Source organism: Saimiri boliviensis, chromosome 13 (assembly GCF_048565385.1).
Source record: "Saimiri boliviensis isolate mSaiBol1 chromosome 13, mSaiBol1.pri, whole genome shotgun sequence".
NCBI lineage: Eukaryota > Metazoa > Chordata > Mammalia > Primates > Cebidae > Saimiri > Saimiri boliviensis.
This window is the reverse complement of record NC_133461.1, coordinates 87,459,511-87,482,103: the sequence shown is the minus strand read 5'-3', so window position 1 is coordinate 87,482,103 and position 22,593 is coordinate 87,459,511. Positions and strand designations below refer to the sequence as shown.

The window sequence follows — 22,593 nt, the reverse complement described above, 5'->3', positions numbered from 1 at the left end:
AGGGGTGGGGGTGAGCGGCTTCAGACATTCAGAGGGCTAGTAAATTCTGTAAATCACCTCCTGGGCAGAGATGAGGGTGAGGGGCTCCAGATATTCCAGTGGATTCCTGGGCAAAGGTGAGGGTGAGGGGCTCTGGACATTCTGAGGGCCAGGGGATTTTTGACATTCTGATTGTTACTTAAGCAGGTCACAAAAGTTAAGATAAGCATTTGTTTACACATTGTCTGGGTAGGGTGGAAATTACAAGTCACAGGGGCCAAGATGGCGTGCGTTTGGACTGCTTGCCTGTCACATTTGTGTTACAAAGAGCAGTTTCAACAGAAAGCCAAGGTATGGTTGAGGCTTGCAGGTTTATGAGGCTTTTTACTATGTCACAGTTCCCTAACTGATAGAATTAAAAGCAAAAACAAATGAAGAAAATCAGAAATAATGAAGCTCTGGGTATAAAATTGCTTAACCATTTCTTGGTATTTTTATTTGTTTTTTTCTTTCTTTTTTTTTTTGAATTTCTGCCCAGTTACAACAACGAAATGGGAAACCACAATTACAATTCACAAACCATGGCATGAAAAACAACACACACCCCATCAGGAATTACACCAAACCCTTTCCTTTTCATTCAAAAGAGTCCAATACACAAGTGTCAAATATGAACACTGTAATTTTTTTTCTTAGAAGGGGGGAAAACATTTATTTTGGCAGTGCATGGACAATTCCAGGAAGTGGTTTTGATACCACAAGTTGCAGGAATAGAAACCCTAACAAACTTGGAGGGCACTTGTTTGAGAGGCAGGGGACGCCTTGCTTGGAAAACAAACATCCCTCTTGTGCTTACTGAATCGCCTGTCCGCCTCAGCAGTCACCGGGTCTTTCTTCCCAGGTGTTGAAAGAAAAAACGGAATTTCTTGCATAGACAGCCGAAGATTCCTGTAGAGCAGAGTAATTTCTGTATCTCCAACCCTCCCACCCTGAAGCAAATTCTCAAGCTTCTCTGGAGCAGCTTTTGGTCACATGATCCTCTATCATGGTAAGCCTTTTGCTAAAATACATGTGACACCATGGTTTCCTCTGACACTGCTTCTCTAGGGTTCAGATGACAGCACAAAACATCACTTGTCAAAAATATCAGGTATTAAGAATACGGGTGTTTATGTTCATGATAACAGCAAATAATTTGCAGGTGTGTCACCCAAAGGAGCATTTTTGTCATTTAATATGGTCCCTGGGGAGTTAGCCCCAACATCATACAAATAAGCCTTTTTTTATATACTGGTCAAAGTTGGTTAATTTGACAGTTGAGGAACTGTCTCATGCCAATTAAAAAATTCTTACTGCCTAACTATTCAATGGTCCAGAAAGCAATTAAATGTTACCATTCCAGTTTTACACACACACACAGACGCGCACACGCACACAAGAACTGTGACAAAAGGACTAACCAGATTAATCTTGTGATTGTGTTCTCAAAGAAAATGAAATCTCAAACTGGAGGAGTCCTATTCAAGTACAAAAAAAATGCAAAAATAGTCTGATCCCATTTATTTTTAGGATCCTAAGAAATCATTCTCTGAACTGCAGGTTCTGGAGTCAGTGAAGTTAACTCCTGGGCCACAAAATATTCTACAAAAATTAGTTTGTGATTTCTAGCAGGGCAGCCACTTGCTCGTTGTTTTTTAAAAGAAATATGTTGAGACTTTGTATACTGTGGCCTTCTAGGAGTTAATACTTTACAAAAGAAGCGGGAGTAGTGAGTACTAGCAACTCATTCTTCTTGCCTGACACTGGCGAGCAGCAGTCAGTTTTATACATTTTCAATGAACACACAGAGGAGGTAAATGTAAACAGTCCGCTTTACATTCTCCAAACAACGTGTGGCTACTGTAGCATATGCTGTTTGGCCCCAGTAAAAAGTAAAATAGAGAGCAATTTGTTTGGTTTGCTTTTTAAGCTTTGCCTCGTGAAGATTTTTTTACAAAAGGGTTTTACTAGTTCTTGGCAGGAGACCATCCAATCAGAGGCTCTGAACTTATAAATAACCCGTGTGGGATTATACTCTCCAATGAGCATAACCAGAGCCTAAATTCACTACCTTAAGGTCTGACAGCCAGATGTGGAAGGTCTGCAAAGAGCTCTGCTAATAAGCAATACGTTTGCCAAGTGCTTGGCCAAATGAGGTCCTTATTAGGCAGGGCACTTTGTAAGATTCAGAACGGACTCCTGGTTATCTTAAGCCATTAACAGACTCAAGTTTTGCATGGACTTTTTGTGCTCTTTGGCCCCTAAGTATGCCCCATCTCTGCCCGGCACTAACAACACATGTGGAAAACAAAGGATTTCCCACCAGTGTGCCAGACGATTTACATAGGCAGGGGCCTTTATTGAAAAGAAGGGAAGGGACACGGTCTAAAATGCACATTTAAGGTTCTTTCTGATCACTGGCAATCTCTATGAACCAACACTTAATTGATGGGCTAATGGAGAGGTTTTTTTAATCTGAAGAGGATTACAGAATAAAGATAAAACAAAAAGTCTTATACTAAAATAAGAAATCAGCCCCATCTTGGCACAGTTCTCATGCAGAATATTGCACCCAGTGTGAACTAATGCTAGAAGCTTCAAACTGTATAAATTTAAATGTATTTGCATATTATAAAAATAAAGATAAACATATACATATTTTACACTAGTTACGGAACAGCAATGAACGTCAGTCGATCCCTCTTTCACATTTAACAACTGAAATCTGAGTGCTCTAAATACTGCCACCTGTATTGTAACTATGGCTTATATGTGCACGGAAAACAAAATCCCTGAGAAGCCATTCGACTTTTTTTTTTTTTTTTTCTTTTCTTCAAGTAGCTCGCTCCTTGGAGGATCACAGTTCTGAGGTTCAGGTTGTAAAACATTTGCTCCACGTTCTTGCCCACGCTTCCCCACCACCCCTCTCCACCCCTCTTCCCCAGTCTTTTGAAAAGCCCCCTGCAAGCACGCTTTGTCACTCAAGTTCACAGAACACACTCGGGGGGAGTGCAGAGGATATGTCAGGTGAAAAAGATGGTCCAGGTGTTTGAATGCTCTTTTCTCCATGGAAATTCCAGAGCCACAAAAGTCACTGGTTTCTGTGCTTTTCACCAACGTTCTTCCTGTATGGTTGGACAAGAAGAAAGCAGAGAAATGACAACAAGTGAGATGTCTGTCCACACTAAAAAGCATGATTTTACTTAAAATGTTCTAAGTGAGGTTGTCAATGAAAATCTGGAGTTTGATGACTATAGAATGAAAAAACTACTGCAGCCTTGGCAAATCAAGTGGCATCCAGTTCCGATAAAATGGTAAGTGGAAAAACTGTCAAATGTTTTTACAATGACATATGATGGGATGTTTTTACAATGATATATGATGGGATATTTTTGAAAGTGGTTTTTAAAACAAATTTTAATATACAAAGAAATTGAAAGGACAGGAAAAAGAAGTTATGATTTGTTTCCTCCAATCCGCCATCTCTTGTTAGGAGAGACTGTTTGATTTCATGGACACTGACAACTCAGTGTCTGCCTAAGACACTTCTCCAGTCCATACAAGATTTGGTCATGGACTCATTCAAGCATGGTACTAATGACATCACCAAAAAACAACAAGAACAAAAAAATCCCTTCCATTTACTAACTACATGCCAGGAATTAGGCTGTTCACTCTAGTGCATTATTTATCTTCAACCCCTAACAATCCCACCAAGTAAGCTCCATCTTACTCAACGTCTTACTAAGAAGGACACGAAGGTTCCAAAAGGTGAAATAACTTCCCCAAGGGTGCAAACTAGTGAGTGGCAGAGCCAGCCCTTCCACTAGGGTGATCTGACTCCACAGCATGCTTGAAAGCTAAAAGAGAAGTTGGATATTTGGAGCCCCAGGGAAGAGTTTCACATTTCTAAGGCACTCTGTATGAGAATTTTTTGAATGCCTATTAATACGGTAAACTCCTGAAAGAGATGGTTTTGAAAACTGCCTCAAATTCAACTAATAACATAATAAATCTAACTGTAAGGAGGATGGCAGTGTAAAAACAAACATCTCCATCAAGCAGTTAACTTTAGTGGTGTGAGTTTTGGGTTCACGTGGGAGATGTGTTACATAAACATTTTCCCATTGAATCTAACAAACCTTTCAAAATGCAGACAGTCGTGCGTGGCTGTCTGCTCCCCAGGCTACATGGAAGACTGAGAAACACAATACCTAATCCAGGGCACCTAGAGGGAATATCTCACTGTTCAACCAGTTTGAAAAGTTTTTCACATCTATACTATTTTCCACATTTGGGATCTTAGAGAAAACAACCATCAAAATCACCAACCTTCTCTGTTTCTCCCTACTTCTCTGTCTCAATGAACTTGTCCTCCTCCTTCAAGATCTACCTTCCTGGAACTTCTCCTGATTCTTCCTGATAGAGTTCTTTCTTCCCTGTGCTTACATGACTCTGTTCATGCACCTATCATGGCAGGTACTGCATTGCAATTATAATTATATTCTGACAAGTCTGTCTGGTTATGACTTTGATACTCATATTCCCCAAAGATGCTATTAGGTTCTGGAGGGCAGGATATGATCTAGTTCTTTATGTATTCTCAACACCCGGCCAATGCCTACCAGAGGATAATTACTCAACAAAGATTGGTTGAATGAATGATACATCAAATGTGACGAAAAAGTCACAGGTAAAAAGTAGCCAAGATGCTATGAGATCATTATCAAAAGAGGTATATACAAAGTTTTGAGGAAGGCCAGGCGCAGCAGCTCACACCTGTAACCCCAGCACTTTGGCAGGACAAGGCAGGCGGATCACCCGAGGTCAGGAATTTGAGACAAGCCTGGCCAATATGGCAAAACCCTGTCTCTACTAAAAATACAAAATTAGTTGGGTGTGGTGGTACCTGCCTGGGAGGCTAAGGCAGGAGAATTGGTTGAATCCAGGAAGTGGAGGTTGCAGTGAACCAAGATTGTGCCACTACACCCCAGCTTACGTGACAGCAAGACTGTCTCAAAAAAGTATTGAGGAGGTGTGAAGAACAGAGTGACCAACTATAGTTAGGAGGGCTAGGGGAGGCTTCCTAGAGGAGCTGACATATGATCTTGGCCTCGGCGACCAAGGTAGGAGGAGAAGGGCAGCAGCCAGCCAGGGGACTGAGAGGCAGCCAGGGCACACCATGGTTGACCTCCCATGGTAAGGGAGTGTCCTGTGTGTTGGCAGAGTGGCTGCGGTCTGATTGTGCAGGGCCATGCCCAGGAGTTTGAACTTGAGCCTGTAATCACCAGGAAGCCATCCAAGGCTTTTCAAGAGGGAGAGATGTGATGGAAGCTGATGTTAAAAGAATGAATGTTGGTCTGAAGGATAAAAAAGATAAGAGAGCAGGTGGCCAGCTGAGACTCAGTCACAGGAACCTTGGCAAAGACGGGTGAAGTGGTGGCTGGGGGCATCGGGCCCTAAGTCTGCAGCTGAAGATATGGGTCAAATTCATTCATGTCAGGGCACTGATGGGATGGGATAAAAGGTGTTGGAGAATTACTACATATAGGGAAGAAAGCAGAGGAAGGTGTTGAGGCTCACTACTCTTAGCTTGGGGCCAATGTGCAAAGCTACCTCATTACCCAAAACAGGGCACAAGCTGAGGAAGAACTTTGGAGAAGGAAGACAATACATTCAGCTGTACACCTGTGAAGCCCACAGGACATCCTGGGATGCTCCAGGTAAGATGCTGGAAACAGAGCTCCAGAGCTGAAGGGAGGGGCCGGCCTGGGGGGGAGCCTAGACCCTGAGTCTTCCCAGGTTAGAGAATTGAAATCTGCCCTTCCTGGGATGCAACAAAGAAATGATGACTCAAGGTACTGAGGCATTTAGGCTGAACCTGAAGCCATGACACGTCGTATGTTTTCTATTTTCTGTATTCTGATGCTTTCCTATCTGGGGCCTTGCAGACCCTGGAGGGACTGTCCCTCCTCCTAGACAATTTCTAGAGATGGTAAAACAACTTGCCCGGAGTACACTCTTCAAATATAAACGAACTAATCCTGAACCCACACCCTGAACACCTCCTTTACTGGCTCTGACACTCCAGGCCACCATCCACCTGCCCTAATCACCTCAGAGCCAGGTACCAGATGACTAAGGCAACCCCTATGCCCCGGGGCCACTGAGATTATTCAGATGAACCTGTCTTGACCTGCTTACCAGGCCTAGCCCAGTCCTCCCCTCCTGCCCACAGTCCCTCCCTCTCCCTGCCTTGTGACCACCCCTGGTGCTTCCCTATGTAGTTCCTGAAGGTGTGGATCCACCTGATGTTCTATTCCTGCGTAACGGTAAAATGTTTTTTAAATGACTTCCTTTTTCAAACAAGGATCTAAGATCACTGTCTATGCTATCATAGTAAATTAAGCAAAAGTCAAGCAGTTCCCTTCTTCCTAATTCCCATATGCAACTTGATTCTAGAGAAGTACAGGACTGTCATCTTAGGATTCCTGTTCTCCAGAATTTCTGCATCCCAACACCCCATAGCCGCCCCCCCTAAACTCTCCAAGTCCTCAAGAAAGCCTTACCTATTTAAGAAATGCTCTCTGCTTCATGGAGACTTACCCTTAAAAATTGGTGCTCCTAAAGTCACAGTTTGGATACAGTAAAAATGATGGCATAAGGAAAAGAAGCACTATCTTTTCCACTTAATTTTCCAAGAAAGTATGAAGATACCTAAGCAGAGAGGGAAAAATTCCAGTATCAATGTGGCTGATGGGAGACTAAATAAAGAAACACAATTCCCCTAGCCTGTTAAAATAGCAAGGCAAAGAGCTGTCTCATTCCGTGCATAGCACAAAACAGATCAATGCAAATCAATGTGATACTCCCGACAGGCAACCTCCACATGTGGCCTTTTCTTATAAAATACCATCCCATCCTTACCCTCTATATTTTAAAATTCCGTGGTCAGTGAAAAATTCTCCACTGTGATGAAGCCTACCTAATTCATCTCATGCCACTGCTTTTTAAAAATATTTTATCAAGGCCATACTAATTTGTGTGCTGTTAGACATACATGGCCTGTTTATTTGGTGATACAAAGGCTACAGACTTCATCCTGCTTTTTAAGAAAGGCTACTGTGATTGGGCTTAAATATCTTTATGTCAAAATGATGTTACTGCCAAAATTCCTGTGCAAAGTAATCACAGTGCTTTTGAGAATATAGTACTTACAAACAGCAAGTAACTGGAATTTACTGGGGATCTTGCTTGAATGGGAACTCTACAGTATATAGGCAATAATCAAAGATTTTAAAAGGGAATTTTGAAATACAATAATTCAGCCTTCCCCTATTATTAGTACTTCATAAAAAAGGAAAGCTTAGCTCAATTTTTTTTTTTTTTTTTTTTTTTTTTGAGACAGTCTTGCTCTGTCACCAGGCTGGAGTACAGTGGCGCAATCTTGGCTGACTGCAACCTCTGCCTCCTGGGTTCAGGCAATTCTTCCGCCTCAGCCTCCTGAGTAGCTGGGACCACAGGCGCATGCCATCACACCTGGCTAATTTTTTTGTATTTTTAGTAGAGACGGAGTTTCACCATGTTGGCCAGGATGGTCTCGATCTCTTGACCTTGTGATCTGCCCGCCTAGGTCTCCCAAAGTGCTGGGATTACAGGTGTGAGCCATCACACCTGGCCAGCTCAACAATTTTCAAACCACTCCCCCACTGGCCTTTTTTTTTTTTTTTTTTTTTTTTTTTTTGCTACTTCTGTAACACATGATCAGCCAAAATCAGAATGAACTTCCTTTTTCCGTTTCAGAACTCCTACCACTCCCCAAATCATGGAGCACAGACAGTTACAAAACTACTGCAGGAGAAGTGCAACTGTCAGGAATTAAGAATGACACATTCGCATTTCCTGTATATGCAAGGGTCAGTCCATTAAGAAACCACGTTAGAATGTGGGCTGCATTCCAGTAATGCCTCAAGGTAAAACATTCTCATATGATGACCTGTGGAATTTTCTTGGTCTTTTACACAAACATCAGTAGATAAACTGGGTTATCTGGCAGGTTATCCCAGAGTCTTCAGTTTGGTAGAGGAGGGTGTTGCTCTAATGCTCTTTAGAAGGAGAAAGAAAAGCATTCTGCAGGATCCCTACAAATGAAATGCAACTGGCAAGCTGCCATCTGTCCAGAGAAGCTCTCACACTCCCTGGGAATTGGAATATTGGGTCTCAACCTGATCTGGATGGAGTAACTGAACAGAGATAGGAATTCACAAATAAAAGTTTTAAAAGATTATGCATTCTACTTGCTTCCTACCTTGCCCACCAGAAGTATATTTTTTGCCCTGTATTTTGACTCCTGATGTCAAGGCTCAGGACCCCTGAAATATCTAGGGTTCAATTAGGCTGTGATGAAGATCTAAAGGAGGACTCTCTAATCAGCTCCAGCTCCTCTCCACTGTCTAGGAAATAGGAAGCTGGCATTGGGAGAAGCAAGACAAGCCACTGTCTTTAGACTGAACTGTGCCAGAGATAATATGTTTATGAGAACCTCTTTAAATCTCAGAAATCTGATAGGCAAGGTGTGTAATCCCAACACTCTGGGAGGCTGAGGTGGGAGGATCACCTGAATCAGGAGTTCGACACCAGCCTGACCAACATGATAAAACCCCATCTCTACTAAAAGTACAAAAATCAGGTGGGAATGGTGGTGCATGCCTGTAGTCCCAGCTACTTGGGTGGGCTGAGGCAGGAGAATCACTGGAACTCCTGGGAGGTAGAGGATGCAGTGGGCCAAGATCATGCCAGTGTGCTTCAGCCTGGGTGAAAGAGTGAGACTCTCTCTCAAAAAAAAAAAAAAAAAAAAAAAAAAAAAAAACCCAAAACAAAAAACCTCAAAAATCTGCTTCATACCAACAAACCAGCCAGAAAACGATTCCTGAAAGTGACACTAAAAATATTTACTGACTCCATAAACTAGGTGTTGGATAAGACACAAGTTAACTGCAAATAGGCACAAGGTTTCTTTTTGGGGTGAAGAAAACGTTCTAAAATTAGATTGTGGTGATGGCTGTATAAACACACCTCTGTAAATACGTTAATTATTGCAAGGGAGAGTTTTATGGTATGGAAATTATACATCAATAAAGCTTTTACAAATATATCTGTCACAATCTGTAGCCTTGAAGAAGTCAGATTTTTTCAGAACAACCCAGGCAAATCTGCTACTAGATGAATGTTCACCTCATCTTAAATGCAGATATTCCTAAAAATCAACTGGAGATATTCAAAGCATGGAAATTACTCACATTTCTATCTGATAATCAGCAAAGATAAAAAGCTGCTCAGCTCCTGTTTCTCCCTGCAAGGTGAGGTGCAGAAGGGGAGGTATTTCACCCTGTTCCTGTAACCTCTCAATGAAATGCTGGTGGAGACCTCAACCACCAAATCACTGAGACAAGTTATAAGAGAAAGTCATGGGCTGGGCGTAGTGGCTCATGCTTGTAATCCCAGCACTTTGGGAGGCCGAGGCGGGTGGATTACCTGAGGTCAGAAGTTCAAGACCAACCTGGCCAACACGGTGAAACCTCGTCTCTAAAAAAAATAATAATAATAAAAAAAATTTAAAAAATTTAAAAAAAAGTTAAATTAAAAAAAGTAAATCGTGTTCTGTTCTTTTTTTTTTTTTTTTTTTTTTTTTTGAGATGGAGTTTCACTCTTGTTACCCAGGCTGGAGTGCAGTGGCTCGATCTCGGCTCACCGCAATCTCTGCCTCCTGGGTTCAAGCAATTCTCCTGCCTCAGCCTCCTGAGTAGTTGGATCTGCAGGCACACGCCACCATGCCCAGCTAATTTTTGTATTTTTAGGAGAGACGCAGTTTCACCTTGTGGACCAGGATGGTCTCTTGACCTTGTAATCCACCTGCCTAAGCCTCCCAAAGTGCTGGGATTACAGGCATGAGCCACCACGCCCAGCCAAATCATGTTCTTAAAACAAAGCCAGGTGTGGTGGCTCATGCCTATAATCCCAGCACTTTGGGAGGTCAAGATTGGGGGATCACCTGAGGTCGGGAGTTTGAGACCAGCCTGACCAACATGGATAAACCCCGTCTCTGCTAAAAATACAATATTAGCCAGGCGTGATGGTGCATGCCTGTAATCCCAGCTACCTGGGAGGCTGAGGCAGGAGAATCACTTGAACCTGTGAGGCAGAGGTTGCGGTGAGCGGAGATTGTGCCACTGCACTCCAGCCTGGGCAACAAGAGCAAAAGTCCAACTCAAGAAAAAAAAAACACCACACAAAAAAAATCAAAAACCTATTCCTTATTCTCTGTCTCTCCCCATGGGAGAATAGCATATATAGAAATTTTTAAAAATGAGAAATGGAAAAGCTTGGCATTCATTTAAAAAGGCCAATCAGATAACAGTCATCTATGGTTTCTTCTTTATAAAGAAAGCATTGCAGCAGCAGTAGTTTTACACATGGTCAAAAGCAGGTCGTTAAATGACAAGTCTCTGATTTGACCAATAAAGGACAGAGGTAAACCAGTTAAAGAAGAGCTTGGAATGTCTTTTTAAAAACCACCATAAGATCTAGATCAGCCACCTAAGAGTAGGGTGATTATTCTGGTGTATCTGGGAGCCTTCTGGTGGGTACCCATCATCCCAGCATGATGACTGACAGCCTTCCCATCACTCTCAATCCTCTCCTGATTTGAATAGTAAGTGATAGTTTCATCCGACCTGAGGGTGGGAGGGACTGACAGCAGGCGGCATGGACAGTTTTGCCTTTGTGCCACAGAGTAGTTATTGACCACAGAGCAGACCTAAGGCCTCACTGGCCAGGGAGCCCACCCTTAGAGGCATAGGCTGGAACTGAGCCATCAGAAAGTCCAGCGTACACATGGTAGACTCATCTAGGTGACTTCTTTCATTTTTTAATGACTCATGCCTGGTCTCTTCCCTGAGAAATTCTACCTTACATGCCTGATTAAGAAAACCTGACCTTGGCCAGGCACAGTGGCTCATATCTAAAATCCCAGCACTTTGGGAGGCCGAGACAGGTGGATCACTTGAAGTTAGGAGTTCGAGACCAGTCCAGCCAACATGGTGAAATCCTGTCTACCAAAAAATAGAAAAAAATTAGCCAGGTGTCATGGTGTGTGTATGTAGTCCAAGCTACTCAGGAGGCTGAGGCAGGAGAATCACTTGAACCATGGAGGCGGAGGTTGCAATGAGCCAAGATAGCAACACTGCACTCCAGCCTGGATGACAGAACGAGACCCTTTGTCAAAAAAAAAAAAAAAGAAAAAAAAAAGAAAAGAAAAGAAACACCTGATCTCTATGGTGACCTGCTTAAGTTACCTTGGCTGGAGGTGAAAGCCAGTGCAATAGCCCCAGACTTCCAATGTCCAATGCCTGCTGGGACCCCAAGTCTCAGGCCCCTTCCTGGCCAGCTACCATCATTGGTCCCTCCAAATCTCCCATTTCCAATACATTGTCATCCACTCAAAAATGGGACCTTCCATGGAGCCTGGCCCGGCCTCCACATGGGTTAGTTTTTGTTTTGTGTTCACGGATGTAAGCTGTGAGTGCTTAAGGGGTGAAGGTAGGGAACATAGGCAGCAAGAGCACAGACTTCAAATCTATGTGTGCTTTCCTCTAAAGTCACACAAGAGATCATTTCCCCCTTGCAGCTGCACTAAAACATGGTAATTTCCAAGAAATGTCTTGCTAGGATGAAACTTTCCTATTTAGAGAACATTCCTTTATTTAGAATTGAGAATTATATTGCAATGCTGTCATCCATTTCATGAGGCTTTTTTTTTAAACCTGTTTCAAAATAAAATGATTCCGATAGCTAGGTTCAATCCGTAAGGAGGCTCCCTCAGGATCTAGATGTCCGCAGCTATGTATCACTGCTTACCTAAGGCTTTGAGGCTGCTTGTTCATTTGGGTTCAATATGCTGTCGAGAGAGAGGCTGATAACATTTTTTTCAAGCTGGTATAAATGTGGTCTTTCTGTGGCAGTACAAGCAGCAGCTCGTGGGAAAACAATGATAAAGCTGGCTCAGTGCCAGGAAGGTTTCTTGTACAAATGGATATTTTAACCCTTACCTCTATCTTGCCTATTCGACAGCATGTGGCTAAGGCAAAACAATAGATTCATGTCTCTCTTGGCTCTGGAAAGTTTGTGCCAATGCAAAGTATATTGAATTTTTGTTTCCTTTGTTCCATATCCTGCTGATTCTCTAATATCCTCTTGAGCTTTAAGAACTTAGTGAGTATAAAACAAACAAAAAAAGAAGAAAAAGAAAATATATAATATCCCTTTATCCATCCTCACCCAGGTGTATCTGAAAGAAAGGGACCAATGTGTATAGTTTCAAAGAAATTCAAAAAAACAATAAAATTTCTGCTGTTTGATATGTTCAAATGGGATATTCTGGTTAATATTAGATCAGTACAAAAGTAAGTGAGCAATTACTTTTGCACCAACCTAATACTCAATTACTCTGTAATCCTATTTTAATATTTAAGAAGCACCTCAAGATTCACAATGTCTGTTAGTGATAAATTGAGCTATGCACATGATAGTTAAATAGTAGTCTGAATAAAAGAGCATTAGATAAGAGTTTCCCTTGGGTGTCAGTGATATTTTCCAGCAAGGATAGATTAGGAATGTTCTCTGTAACGAGTTGCTCAGTTTGGAGAAAGGGGGCACTGAGTTGAGTGCCCCCTACTTCTACTGCAGCAGCTAATGAATGAGGATGCCACTGGGAACTCTTGCTTTGCAGGGAGCACACCAAAGGCAGGGAAGCTGCCATGTCAGGGACGAGCCAAGGACACCTGTCATACTGCCCTGGAAGGCAGCTGGACAGCAAGTTTCCTCAGAGGAGATGACAGGTCACAATTCCTAAACTGCACACTTTCCAATCTCCCTAAAAAAAAGCTTAGAGTCATACATAATTTTTTCATTAAAAAATTCCATGTGACCAGCTAGGAAGAAAAGTCAAGTTTGCTGCATAGATAGGAGTATTCTGCTAGAGAAATCATGTTGCTGACATCACCCAGATAACAAGATTTGACCCAAAAAGATCTGTGGCTGCTGCTTTAAAAGTGGCCTCTTTGGTGGTGGTGGTGGTGGTGGTGGTGGTTTCTGAGACGGAGTTTCACTCTTGTTGCCCAGGCTGGAGTGCAATGGTGCGATCTCGGCTCACTGCAACCTCTGCCTCCCGGGTTCAAGTGATTTTCCTGCCTCAGCCTCCCAAGTAGCTGGGGTTACAGGCATGTACCATCACATCCAGCTAGTTTTGTATTTTTAGTAGAGACAGGGTTTCTCCATTTGGCCAGGCTGGTGTTGAACTCCTGACCTCGTGGATCCACCTGCCTTGGCCTCCCAAAGTGCTGGGATTACAGGCATGAGCCAGTGTGCCTGGCCTTCTTTGGTTCTTAATACAAACAAGACTAAATAAAATACACACATACACAAAACCCAAACAGGATGAGTCCCATCTAGAATAGTAAGCTCCCGTTCTATCCAAAAGTTACTCTGCATATGTACGTTCTGTTTTCAAGTCCATTTTGGGGCAAGGTGGTGGTGAACTGCACAGCCCTTGATTTTCAGGGACTGACTCAAAAATCAGACCCATGCAACAAAAAACAATCTATTACTGATTTTCTGCAGGCCTCGCTCGTGGAATGGACCTGCACTGTTTTTTTAAGTGGGAGCCAACTTAATTCTGCAATAACAGAGTTCAGACTGCCCATCAGAAAGTATGTTCTTCTTGGTTGTATATACCTGCAAATAAACTAAAAACCAATGAACTGCATACTGCAGATAAGTGAACTGTGACATGTGAATGACATCTCAATGAGGCTGTTAAAAAATGTTCTGACTTTATCCGCAAAAGTAAAAAAAAAAAAAAAAAATCATAAAAAAGAGGAAACAAAAGTTCCTGTTTGGCTGTATAAGTCATGATGCTGAGGTCATGCGGAAGAATTCTGTTAGGGAGGACTTTTCAAGATTTGTGCAGATGCAGTTTAAGTTGGATTTTTGTTGGCGTATCTATGGAGCTGGGATCAGGAGCCAGGTCCAGGGGCCAGAGGGACTTTGAGAACTTACTTGGAACAGGGGCTGATCACAGTCGGCGTGGGTGGGTAAACCAAGGCAACATTCACTCGTTCGCTGCCGTTCTTGGGGCAAATGATCTCTGCCACTCCTTCTGGTCTGGGCTGACTCAGCAACTCCCCTGCAGGAGGAGAAAGAGAAATGTGTTAGGGAGATGTGCCCTAAATTACAAAGAAAGCACTGCTTTGGGACGGGAACACAGGGAGAACGGCAGAAGTGAAGCAGCAAAGGGTTTGAGAACAAATGTGCAACCATCAACAGCAGAATTGCCTGGGCACCGGCTCCAATGCACAAATTCTCCTCTGTGTCACCGTGGAGAAAACTCCCATGGTTATGGCAGGAAGGCCCACACTAGACAAAGACAGCATCTGTTTGTCACTGTTCTGCTCACCTTCCTGCTAACAGACTGACCCCAGGGATCTTTATCTAGATGTCACTGATTGAGCCAGAGTCCCCAGAGCCCTCCAAAGTAAGGGCTGCCAAGGAGGTGTTCATAATTAGGATTTGGGGCAGATGGGACTCAAGCAGACTATAGCAACCATTCAACAAAGCCCTTTATAAATGATCTGGAAACACAGCAGACTAAAGGTGTTAAAAAGGCAAACACAGCTGTGCGCGGTGGCTCATGCCTGTAATCCCAGCACTTTGGGAGGCCGAGGCAGGCAGATCACGAGGTCAGGAGTCTGAGATTAGCCTGACCAACATGATGAAACCTCGTCTCTACTAAAAATACAAAAATTAGCCGGGTATGTGGCACTGCCTATAATCCTAGCTACTCAGGAGGCTGAGGCAGGAGAATCGATTGAACCTGAGGGAAGCTGCAATGAGCCGAGATCGTGCCATTACACTCCAGCCTGGGTGACAGAGCAAGACTGTCTCAAAAAAAAAAAAAGGTGGTGGGGGTGGGGAACAGCCTAAGATCAGCCCAACCTCCTCCAGGCAAGGGGACTACCCTGATAGGTATGTGTGAAGTAGATGCACTGACACACACTATCTAATAAGTCTAGTAAAAACACATAATTAACCTAATAGATTACCACAATACCTAAAGGAAGACCATTACTCTGCATGAACCTGGATGTAATGTCTCTTCAATGAGATCATTAATTCTGTAAAAGCAGTGATGACTTCCGTTCTGTCATCTATACACCCAGAGCACCCTGCCCTTTCTTAGAGAGTACCCAAGAAAGAGTTGCTGGCTGACGATGGGACACGTTATTGTTCAAACTGCCCTACTTAAACCTAGGAACTAAATTTTGTGGTGGTGTTTCAGAAACAGGGTCTTGCTTTGTCACCCAGGCTGAAGTGCAGTGGCCTAATCATAGCTCGCTACAGTCTCTATCTCCCAGGCTCAAGTGATCCTCCCACCTCAGCCTCTCGAGTAGCGGGACCACAGATATGCAGCACCACACGTGGCAAATTGTTAACCTTTTACTTTTTTTTTTTTTTTTTGTAGAGAGGGGAGTCTCGATATGTTTCTCAGGCTTGTTTCAAATTCCTGGCCTCAAGCAATCCTCCCACCTCAGCCTCCCAAAGTGCTGAGATTACAGGTGTGAGCCACCATGCCTAGCTTCTAGAAAGTTCACCAAATTAAGGACATGAAATGTACAACAACTGGGGAAAGACACTACTGCAATTAAAACTTCACCTCTATGCACCAACCACGTCTGTTGCTGACTTGAAATTCTAGAGACTCCAAAGAATAGCAGTCCCCCTTTATCCCTGGGAGATGTGTTCCAAGACCCCAGAAACTGAGGACAGTACAAAACTCTTTTTGCCTATAAAGAGTCACCTATGATAAAGTTTAATTTATAAATTAGGCACAGTAAGAAATTAATAACAATAAATAGGATAATAACAATATATTGTATTAATAACTAAAGTTATATGAATATGGTCTCTCAAAATTATTATTATGCTGCATTCACATGTATTTGGACCACTGTTGACTGCAGGTAACTGAAATCACAGGAAGTGAAACCATGGATAAGGGGGACCACTGTATCTGCTGACATATAATGGTAAGAAATTCCTTTGCCTCAAAATACTGTATTTTTGGCTGAGTGCAGTGGTTTATGCCTGTAATCCCAGTACTTTGGGAGGCCGAGCTGGGTGGATCGCTTGAGCCCAGGAGTTTGAGACCAGCCTGGCCAACATGGTGAAACCCTGTCTCTACTAAAAATACAAAAATCAGCCAGGTATGGTGGCAGGTACCTGTAATCCCAGCCACTCAGGAAGCTAAGGCAGGATAATTGCTTGAACCTGGGAGGCAGAGGTTTCAAGTGAGCTGAGATGGGGCCACTGCGCTCCAGTCTGGGCGACAGTGTAAGACTCTCTCAAAAAGCAAAACAAAACAAAAATACCATATTTCTAAATGTCTCATCCCCAACATAGCCCACAGTGATAGTGCATGCCCAGGTCAGCACAGGGCTCCCAGTTTTTAATGTATACCTCGTTTAATCTTCACAATGTCCCTAGATAGGTTTATCCTCATTTTACAAATGAGGATGCTAATGCCCAGGGAGGTTATGTGATCTACCCAGGGCCAGGAGGTTACCAGCAGCAGACTCGGGATGTGAACTTGGGTACCCATTTATGGGACCCTCACTCTTTGTCCCCAGCCTAATGCCTCCCCCAAAGTGGGGACTGCTTCTTTATACCAGAACTCTCCTTTCCTAAAGGAGCAATCTAAAAACAGTGCTTTTTTTTTTTTTTTTTTTTTTTTGAGACAGAATCTCAGTCTGTCGGCAGGCTGGAGTGCAGTGGCACAATCTCGGCTCATTGTGACTGCTGCCTCCCAGGTTCAAGCAATTCTCCTGCCTCAGCCTCCCAAGTAGCTGGGACTACAGGCATGTACGACCACGCCAGGCTAATTTTTTTGTATTTTAGTAGAGACAGGGTTTCACCATGTTGGCCAGGATGGTCTCGATCTCCTGACCTCATGGATCCACCCACCTTGACCTAAGTGCTTTCGGGTGTGAGCCACCACGCCAGGCGAACTAAGCGTTAATGCTTTTATGAAAGACATTAATTTCCTGATGTGAACATTTTTATATAGTGTCGCACGATACTAACTGAATGTAATTTGGGTTCCTTAACCAAACTCCTGTAAACAGTAAACTGCTACAAAGTTAATTTAGCATTATTAGCTTGTATCATGGATATGTGGATATGAGAACTACACTTCAACACCAGCTAGGAAAAGATCCCCAAATATAAAAATGCAAGTTAAAAATGTAAATGTGAAATGCTTATCAAGTAATGAAATAAACCGAAGTAACAGCATGTTTGAGCTAGATTGGAACCTGGAAGGTGTCCAGTCCAAACATTGATTAATAAGTCAGAAGCTCTCTGAGTTTAACAGATTTGCTCCAAATCCCACAGAGAGCTGCACATCCGTAAACCAACCCACCCATCATGTACCACAGAAGCTAGGACTCCAACAAGAAGGTGCTGTGGGCACCCCAGGCTCTTAACACCCTTACTTCTGGGACTGCCTTCACCTAGCTCCTTGCCTGGCATCTTCAAGTTCTACTTTTGCCCATAATCATCCCCAGAGCTTGAACACAGACGGGGCTTCTTTGGTTTCCCCTGAAAACCCTCTCCTGGTCCTAATTTCACACAGGCTCCAGCTCCCTCTGCTTTTATCTGCCTGGGCACCTAGAGTAACAACTGGGGATGCCAAGCCCCTGTCCTCAGCACCCATCCCTGGCACCAGCCTGGCACAGCTGGCTTCTTGGCTAGTATGTCATAGCTTTCGGTGATCAGAACATTTTGTCAGAGAATTTGAAATAACATACAGCAGACTATTAAGCCCCAGTTATCAACTCTAACTGTACCTCAGACTCTCAGTGTCACACAGAGCCAGGTAACTGGTTTTGTTTGGGTCTTATCTCTAGCAACACTGCCATCCATGGAAACAGCATGAAGGTAGAAGGCATTGAGAAGTTCCACACATGTGAAAAATTCACTTGATGTTAATAAATACTGAGCAACAAGCAGAACAGTCCATAATTTCCAGCACATCTGTATACTCCAACAACCTACTATGTGGTGACAGTATCCTTAGGATTTAAGAAACCTGCACAGTTCCCAGATTAAGAACATAGAAAAACAGCTTTTTCCTTTCAAAATTATCTTAACTCAAATATGAAGAATGGTTTATGTGTGTGCTATCTAGTAAAACAGAAGCTAATCATTCTCAAATTTAACAAACTTGATCTTCAAAATAAAGTGCATTATTTCACTGAGTAACTAACTACTGAGATGTCACCGTCTGTGAGAACTGAAGAAGATGCAGGGGTCTGAGAGTTTATGGCACAACCTCAACCATGGAGGATCCCAGTGTCCACAAGGGAGGCCAAGTGTGCAAAGAATACAGTCCTGTATGATGAGGTCCCAAGGAAATTTACGAGATGTTGGAGGTGCTGGAGAAGGAGAGATTCATACCGATTCACAGGATTGGGAAAGACTTCAGAGTAGGGAACACTTAGCCAAAGGACCCAGCAACTTTTGTTATCAGAGTGGAGAACAATGCATGCATTGTACTTTACCACCATACTATAATGTATGTCAAACTGCAAAATAAGCCTAAGTTAACCCAGGAAGAAGAAAAGATGATCACAGCAGCAACTGACATTTAGTGAGCACTTTTTATTTGCTTGATGTTGTATGTGTCATTTCGGTCTTCACAACAACACCAGGAGGTAGGGACAATTATTATCCTCGTTATATACAGAAGAAGAGATTGAGGCTCAGATGGAAGAGGCAATATTTTGCCAATGGTTACAGGAAGAAGTGGCTGTGCTGAACTTTGACAGCAAAACTGACTAAACTCGTCACCACCAGATATCCTGTGTCAAGGATATCATGATGTTATGATGTTTAAATTATGTAATACATAATTGAAACATACTAAACAGTGTATCTGGCATCTAGTAAGTTCTTGACACTATTACTGTAGTCATGAGAAGATTCTCTAAAGGCTTGCTCTTCTAAATATATGAAGAGTTCATGCAAGCACATGTGAGAACATGGCGAGAAGATGCCGTATGTGAATTAGAAAACCCTCACTGGATACCGAATCTGCTGATGCCTCAATCTTGGACTTACCAACTTCCAAAACTGTGAGCAATAATTTCTCTTCCTTATAAGCTACCCAGTTATGAGTAATGAAGGGTAAAGTCCAGAGCAGTTCCTTGGATGGTAGAGAAGTTTGCTGGGCTAGGGGCCAGACTGTCCATGGTCAGCTGGCCAAAGCTAGCAGGCAGGGGACTGTCCTCTGGGTGCAAACAAAATTCCCTGGGAAGCTGTATTGTGGGGTGAGGAAGCAGGCTGTGGGGAAAGCATGCTATTGAACTTCCTGGCAAACCTGATGAGGCACCAGCTGTGGTTCCCGGAAGGCCACCCACATGGGATGCTGAATTTATGGGGAAGGCAGCTGGAATACCCTGAAAGGGGCTGAATTGCTGCTGAACTTGCGAGGGAATTACTCAGTGTATCCAGGCTATCGGTGGACTTGGCAACAATCTTCCTGCTGAGGCATAAACAAGTCAACTGGGGTACACACAGGTATATTCCGGCTTTTAGCCACATATACTCTTAGGAGATTTGGGGATTCAAAGAGTAGTTCCCCAAAACTGTAGGGATGCTGCATTCTTCCTGTGAACAAGGTTTGCTCTCGGCTCAATTATGGAGTCAGCCTTCCTTATCAGTGGGTTTTGCATCCATGGATTCAACCAATTGCAGGTTGAAAAAAATTCTTAATTGCATCTGGGCTGGACGTGGTGGCTCATGCCTATAATCCCAGCCCTTTGGGAGGCTGAGGGGTGGGGTCAGATCATTTGATGTCAGGAGTTCAAGACCAGCCTGGTCAACATGGTAAAACCCCATCTCCACTAAAAATATAAAAATTAGCCAGGCATGGTGGCAGGCAACTATAATATCAGCTACCTGGGAAGCTGAGGCAGGAGAATCCCTTGAATCAAGAGGCAGAGGTTGCAGTCAGCCAAAATCATGCCACTGCACTCCAGCCTTAATGACAGAGCAAGACACTGTCTCAAAAATAAAAATAAATTGCATCTGTACTGAACATATAGACTTTTTTCTTGTCATTATTCCCTAAACAATACAGTATAACGACTATTTACCTAACATTTGTACTGTATTAGTTATTACAGGTTATCTAGAGATGATTTAAAATATAAGGGAGGAGGATAGGCATGGTGGCTCATGCCTGTAATCTCAGCACTTTGGGAGGCTGAAGCGCACAAATCACCTGAGGTCAGGAATTAGAGGCCAGCCTGGCCAACCTGGTGGAATCCTGGCTCTACTAAAAATACAAAAATTAGGGCATCATGGCACATGCCTGTAATCCTAGCTACTCGGGAGGCTGAGGCAGGAGAATCACTTGAACCCAGGAGGCGGAGGTTTCAGTAAGATTGTGCCATTGCACTCCAGTATGGGCAACAGAGTGAGACTCTGTCTCAAAAAATAAAATAAATCACACAGGAGGATGTTCATAGGTTATGTGCAAATACCCCGCCACTGGGTATCAGGGACTTGAGCATCCAAAGACTTTGGTACCCATGGGGGTCTTGGAACCAATGCCCCACAGATACCATTCCTCTTCAAAACGACGCAAACTGACAGGGTCATTTGATAATTGAATATATCCTGAGGTATGGTTCCAACAACAGCTACAAAACCTTACCCCATCAAAAATTATGACCCTCTCCTAGAACTGTGTTTTCAATTTATCTCTGCAACTCTAAAATGTAGGAACCCACTGAATTCTGAGCAATTTAACAATGTGAGGATATTTCCATTTCCAGCCATTTGTAGAATTCTCAACTGCAGTTTTGATTCTGAATGCTGAGACTTCTTTAGATTTAAAAAAAAAAAAAAAACACTCAAAAACATCCTTCAGTACCTTGAAGCTTTGGAAACAATTTGTGAAATCTTATTCATCACAAAGTACAATCAGCAGGGCAAAGAAAACCAGGCCAGTTGGGGTTCTCAGAGGTGCCCTTAAATAAGAATGCTCTCAGCACCTATCTTCAGCGAATATTCATGGTCACTAGGCAACACTAAACAAACTCAATGTCAGCACCTAGCTTCCACTTCTTCCAAACATCCTCCAAAGTGGTGATAGTTACAGGCAAAAGGAAGAAAAAAGGTCACAATCTTGATTACTTCTGTGACTCACACAATGGCTCTCAGATTTTCCCAGTGAATAACGCCAGGGGGCTGTACCAGGCCCACATGCTGGGCATGAATGGCGGGCACCTTTCAGTTTTCCGTTCATGGCAGGTGCTCCACCTGGAGCCTATGAGCTCAACTTTTCCTTGTGTAGCCCAATTCCTGTCAGAAGATGATCATCCTAACAGTAATGTTTGCTTGCTAATGACATAAAGCTTTTTAAAAAATTTTTTTTTTGGTTTGAAAGATAAGAGGGAGAAGGGAATGACTAAATGATCTCAGGTTTGCTAAACCAACAAGAGGTGCATTTGGTCCAAGGGCCCCATGAGGGATCATCAGTCAGGTCTCTTCTAGATCAAAAACCTGTGGCCTCACATCACAACGCCCCTTTCCAATGCATTTGGCAAAAGTTTAACCACAGAAAACCAAGGGGGAAAAAGCTGCTATTAAAATTACTTTCCAAATCTCTACCAGAGCTTAGTCTCTTCCCTCATATTACAAGCTTATACAGCTGACCCCTGTAATCCCAGCATTTTGGGAGGCTGAGGCGGGAGGATCACGAGGTCAAGAGATGAAGACAATCCTGGCCAACATGGTGAAACCCCGTGTCTACTGAAAATACAAAAATTAGCTAGGCGTGGTGGCATGTACCTGTAGTCCCAGCTACTTGGGAGGCCAAGATCACGCCACTGTACTCCAGACTGGCAACAGAGCAAGACTCCGTCTCAAAAAAAAAAAAAAAAAAAAAAAAAAAATTCATGCACATCCAATCCTCTGTAGCATTCATCCTTCTGTCTTCTTCATGCCTGGTTATTTGCAATTCCTCTTCCTCCTGCACTCTCTGTTTCTAACACCTGCAACAGAGAGAGAGCCCATCTCCCTCTCCTCTAGGCCACTCTTCCTCCAGGATGCCCACCTGCTACAAAAGTGTCAGGGTCTTGGTATCTCCAGAGTCCCTGAGGAGTTTCCGTCCCATAATGTCCATTACAACATTAGGATGAAAGGCCAGGTAGAAACTTCAGGAAGATTCCACTTTGAAGTCCTAGACTCTACCAGACACAAAATAAATATTCCTGGGAGCCAGAATAAACATCCCAGGCCAACAAGTAAACCTGTCTCAGGTGGTATGTATTAACACGTAGGAGAAATTTCCCCAGGGAGGTTTCAGGAAGCTGAGTCACCTACTAAGAAGGGCTTTATTTTTGGTTCTAAAAGATAGAACAATAGCAAAGTATTGTTGTACATTTAAGTTCT

At 43.1% G+C, this 22,593-nt stretch overlaps 1 protein-coding gene and 1 long non-coding RNA gene across 4 annotated transcripts in view; one reads left to right on the top strand and one right to left on the bottom strand.

Annotated features, from left to right (window-relative positions):
* Positions 1-444: 444 nt before the first annotated feature.
* Positions 445-22,593, bottom strand: part of MFHAS1 (multifunctional ROCO family signaling regulator 1) — a 105,275-nt gene continuing 83,126 nt past the window's right edge. Inside the window, exons 2-4 of one of the 3 annotated variants that reach the window (XR_743924.3) lie at positions 14,134-14,260; positions 6,625-6,735; positions 445-3,143 (exon numbers count right to left, since the gene is read on the bottom strand). Coding sequence is in view for 2 of the 3 variants with exons in the window: in XM_074383919.1 (XP_074240020.1) it covers positions 9,567-9,603; positions 14,134-14,260 (164 nt within the window). In the remaining variant the exon portion in view is untranslated. Of the gene's footprint in view, positions 3,144-6,624; positions 6,736-7,366; positions 9,604-14,133; positions 14,261-22,593 lie in introns of those variants that run through there. The other 2 variants (XM_003944052.3, XM_074383919.1) reach the window with 2 other exon arrangements.
* Positions 3,140-21,604, top strand: LOC104650248 (uncharacterized). The gene is made up of 4 exons (XR_005577061.2): positions 3,140-3,332; positions 5,652-5,741; positions 16,095-16,160; positions 18,039-21,604. It is a non-coding gene; the product is annotated as an uncharacterized LOC104650248 (long non-coding RNA).